At 43.1% G+C, this 4,860-nt stretch overlaps 1 protein-coding gene across 1 annotated transcript; it reads left to right on the top strand.

The window, feature by feature from the left end:
- Nucleotides 1-654: 654 nt before the first annotated feature.
- On the top strand, nt 655-4,716 carry PHALS_11367 (cmgc mapk protein kinase; the record flags this gene model as incomplete). The annotated part of the gene is made up of 2 exons (XM_024724737.1): nt 655-1,695; nt 1,768-4,716. 2 exons carry the CDS (start codon nt 655-657, stop codon nt 4,714-4,716), a joined length of 3,990 nt encoding a protein of 1,329 aa, XP_024571857.1.
- Nucleotides 4,717-4,860: the final 144 nt, after the last annotated feature.

The raw sequence follows: 4,860 nt of genomic DNA, 5'->3' as shown, positions 1-4,860 counted from the left end.
TCCTAAATATACTAAATATGTATAGTAAAATCTAAATACATGCATAACTACTGGCTACATAGCCCCGTACCGTATTCTTGTTTAGGTGTGTGGTCACATCATGCACATCTCGTGTGACACACCCACCCCTGTTATCAGGGTTCGTGTAACCCCGTTACAGCACCTGCACTCGTTTATCGACGAAAATTGCACGAATCCTTCGTTTTAATGTCTTAAGAAACTTCATGTGACACAAAGCGACGAATGTCGTTTTTTCAATTGTCTAGTCACTTTCTTTCTCTACTGTATCTATCGCTTGAACTTGTTGCTGTCTGCTGGTACGTCGTCATGCATTGTTGTAATTTTGCCAACTTTTGTCGTTTGTATCAGTATTATATACTCATACGATCACCAAATTATTCGACAAATGGTGGTAATTATAGTAAAATTCTATCTTCGATTGACCAATCGCAGCGCCAAATCATAATGACTAAGTTATTTCTTAGTCAGAAATTCCGCCTTATATAGCGCGGGACGCTCAGCGTCGATCGGAAGGCTCTCTGCCGCATTTCTTCGCGTGTGTAGCTTTCCATATATTTACGTTATTTACTTTACCCACTACAACATTTCTCGTCTCTCTTTCTGTCACTTTGAGACGAGGAAAAGCACAAAACAATGCGACGTCGTGAGAGCAATTTGACACTAGATGACGACGTTGACGTGACTGTCGAGATTAATCACTTTGAACATCCGTGGATGACAGTGGAATTGTATGAACAATTGTGGTTAAATGCCACACAACAAGTAAGTTCCAGTTGTACGTTTACAAAGTACAAGCAAACGAGCAGTTTTCGAAAAGAGAGTTCGACACAAGACCCGAATGAAACTACTGCTGAAGCTAATAGTACAGCAATAGAGTGTTTTCAGGAGCAATTTTTGAAGAATTTAGGGAGTGATATTGTCATATTCCCGCCACAGCCACGACGTCCGTTTATCGTGCTTGCATATGCTAGTGTGACAGATCAGTATGGACTCAAGACTGTACTTCTGGTACGAATGGAACAACTTCGAGATTCAGAGCAAATTGGCATTACTGTGAAGAATACAGATCCTATTCATCGTACTAGAATGGTGGCGTTCCTTAGCATTTTACAACAGCGGATTCAACCAGTAAAAGCTCCAAAACGACCTCATGCAAGAAGTGTAGACACAAGTAGTTTGTTTTTGGAAGAGTATGATCATGATAGAATGATAGATACAGATATATCTACCGTGGTACCATCGCCTGTGATTGAGACACCAGTTGCATTGTCACAAGCTTTAGCAGAGACACCTCCGTCCAGTCGATCATCCTCTGTACTTATGGGAAGACCGCGAAATGGTTCACGAACAATTGCACGTGGACGATCTAACACAATTCGGTATCGTACAGACCGCGATATTGCATTCGAAGGCTATTTAAGCAAGAAAAGCGATGTTTTGATGAGCTGGAAAGCCACGTATTGTGTTCTTGAAGAGGACACATTGGCGTTTTATGAAACGCGAGAAGATTTTATTTCAAATTCAAAACTTATTGGTCGGATTCAACTTCAAGCGATTGAAGACGAAGAAATGGGCAAGCCAAATGGCTTTTGTGTAACTGCAGAAGGTGGTCATGTGAGTCACATGAGCTCACGAACAGCCTTTGAAAAGGAACAGTGGAAGCGAGCAATCAGTGTACGACTTCGTCATGATAGTTTACTGTTTAGAGTCTTTTGAGAGCTAACATAATCTTGCTGATGTCGACAGATTGCGATTTCTAAAGTACCGGAAGTGGCACGTCCATACGTAGCGTTTGCGTCTCAGCCTTTAGAGCCTCATACGTTCTATCGACTTCTTGGTGCATTATTACGTCAAGAAGTGAGCGATTTTCCTGTGTTGTTCCGTAGCATGCATCCCGACATTGTCGTCACGTCTAATTTTCCTCCAATTGTGCCGTTTTGGGGCCAGTATCGTCGATACGATGGTGTCTTGCTCTTTATCTCTACATTGTTAGATACAGTTTCAGTGGATCATTTTTCATTTTTGGATGTCATTGAATTGGTGCGTGGAGATGCTGATTGCGTCGATGAAGCGGGAGCTCCTGACGCGCTCACACCTTCTCCGCTTACTGTGGACTCGTATGTTTTGTCTCCAAAAACGAACGATTCTTCGACAGTCACGCCAACAAGCGCTTCAACTCCTTCTGCGCAGTGGACAAAACGTCTAGTAGTGACTGGAAAAGAGACATTTAATTTACTTAAAGCAGAAAATCGTCGAGTGACTCAGTTGTTTGTTCATGAATTGTGGCTGGATCACAAAGATCGACTTGTACGCTGGCACTTGAATGGAGACGCTGTGGCGCTCTCGGTTGCATTTGATGATGCACCACGCGGCGAAAATATCCGACTGGTGCTGCCTGGAGAAGCGTCTGCGATTTCTCATTCGATCCCTCCGGGAATATTTTACGTGCAGATTTTACGGGCACAACAATTACATCTCAGTGAAAATGGGAATGACCATACAACAAAAGGAACTAGTCACACGACTGCTGCGTTGAAAAAAGGGTTTCCAGTGTATGCACGTTGCATTCTTGAAGAAGGAACTCACATGGAGCAAACGTTGCGTGGTTTAGACTTGAAAAAAGGAGAGATTTCTACCGAAGAATTCTCGACTTCGCTGAAAGGTTTGCTCAAAGAAACCCGTCGACCTTCGAAAGGAACGCGATTCTTTCGTGGCTTGAGGCGTGCTGCAGGGATTTCTGGCGAAAGAACAGTGGCAACATTTGGAGATCCAAGTGGCTGTGTCACCAATATATGCAAGTGTTTGCCCGTCGTGAATCCCGACGATCATCACAAAGCTGGTACGCTGAATCCCGAGTGGTCAAGTAATCTCCGACTTGAATTTCCAGGCTGTGCGCGAGGATTTACGTACTTTTTAAAGGTCGAAGTATTTCAAAGTCGCTTTATGTTAGCAGATGAACTTTTGGGTGTCTGTAAAATCAATGTGACGCCTCATTTGTCGCTAGTTCTTGGCTCTGCGGATGCGAAAGCAAACGGTGCGTTGCCTCGATGGCACAATTTGTGTGACCAGTATAACGATTGTAAGGAATCATGGGCCCCTCCGACAGTCTTTCGAGGTCGCATTCAGCTCGGGATCATCTTTGCACCGACTATTACTTGGGCCGAAAGCTTTCCGCAATCTCAAGGTCTTCGACGTATGGCTAGTGATGGGAGGCTAGTGGAATCAAGACGTGGATCGTTGGACGAAACTTTGCTGCAAAGTTCGTCTAGCTACAGCCTTCGGGAGTGTCTACGATCTGATAAACGAGCGTCTGCGAAAGCTTTTAGTTTGACTTTGGAACGTGGTTTTGTGACACGTCCAGTGCAAAGACGAACGGAGTCTGGTGAGCCAAGAGAGAATCGCGACGTAAGTTCAAAAATTGAATCTCCTACCAGTAAAATAAACGATGAGCTGTCACATTTCGCTCGCCAAAACCATACGTTTTGTGGAAAGACCACGCAGTTTGATGTTCCACGAAAGTATCAATTAATTAAAGTTGTGGGCGCTGGAACGTACGGTGAAGTAGTTGCTGCAAGTGACGTTGAGTCTGGGACGACAGTTGCAATTAAAAAAATTACGAATGCGTTTCAAGATTTGCCTGACACAAAGCGAATTCTTCGTGAATTGTGTCTATTGCGTCAATTGAGACATCCCAATCTTATACAACTTTACGATATTCCTCGACCTGAACGTCTGTCATATCTAGAAGACATTTATCTTGTGACGGATCTCATGGAAACGGATTTACATCGTGTGATTCATTCGACTCAGACCTTAACAGATCAACATGTAGCACATTTTATGCGTCAAATTCTACGTGCGCTAGCGTATTTGCATTCGGCCAATGTATTGCATCGCGATTTAAAACCATCAAACATTTTAGTTACAAGTACATGCGAAGCTAAAATTTGTGATCTTGGGTTAGCTCGTTATGTGGATCATTCCAAGGCAAAAAAAATCAATGGAGCATCCGACGAAGCATTTGTTGAGCTGACAGAGTACGTCGTAACGCGATGGTATCGAGCCCCAGAAATCTTGCTTGACGGATGTAAATACGATAAACCCTCTGATCTATGGTCTGCTGGCTGCATTTTAGGCGAGCTTTTAGGCCGCAAACCCCTTTTTCCCGGATCGAGTACAATTAATCAACTGAACAAGATTTTTAATGTGCTTGGAACACCTGATATCACGTACATTGCCAGGATCCACAAAGAAGCAGCGCAAAAATGGGTTCATCGACAAAGGCGGAGGTCAAAAATTCCATTTGAAGAGCTTTATCCGAATGCAAATCAACAGGCTCTTGATCTTTTAGAAAAGCTGCTTGTGTACGATCCACAAAAGCGTCTTAGTGCCGTTGAAGCGCTAATGCATCCATACATACGGGAGGCTTTTCGATCAATGGGGGACTATAACGAAGAAGATGAGACGTTCAGCTATGATGAAGTGGAGCAGAAAGAAGACAAATTTTTGGGCAAGATTGACGACACTAATGAATATGTGGTTGAAACAAAGGAAGCGATGCAAAAGGCAGTGTTTGAGCAGGTTTGCTTCTTTCATCCCGAAGCAAGAGAGTTTGAAGACTGGATTAATAAGCACGATGAAAAGTACTGTGTCGATCCACAATCGGGCAAGTTGGTCCCTTTGAACAAGGGGTGATCTTTAATGTTATTATTGAAAAGAACATACGTCGTTTATCGTGATTGTTTATAACTTATATTATGCCGAAAGTTCAATATTGTCCCATCATACACATACAGTGCTGGCCAAAAATATGTAGCCATGACTCATTCTCAAATTTTC

Source organism: Plasmopara halstedii (genome assembly GCF_900000015.1).
Source record: "Plasmopara halstedii genome assembly, contig: Scaffold_54, whole genome shotgun sequence".
Classification (NCBI taxonomy): domain Eukaryota; phylum Oomycota; class Peronosporomycetes; order Peronosporales; family Peronosporaceae; genus Plasmopara; species Plasmopara halstedii.
The sequence above is the reverse complement of the archived record's forward strand: the minus strand, read 5'-3'. Positions and strand labels throughout refer to the sequence as shown.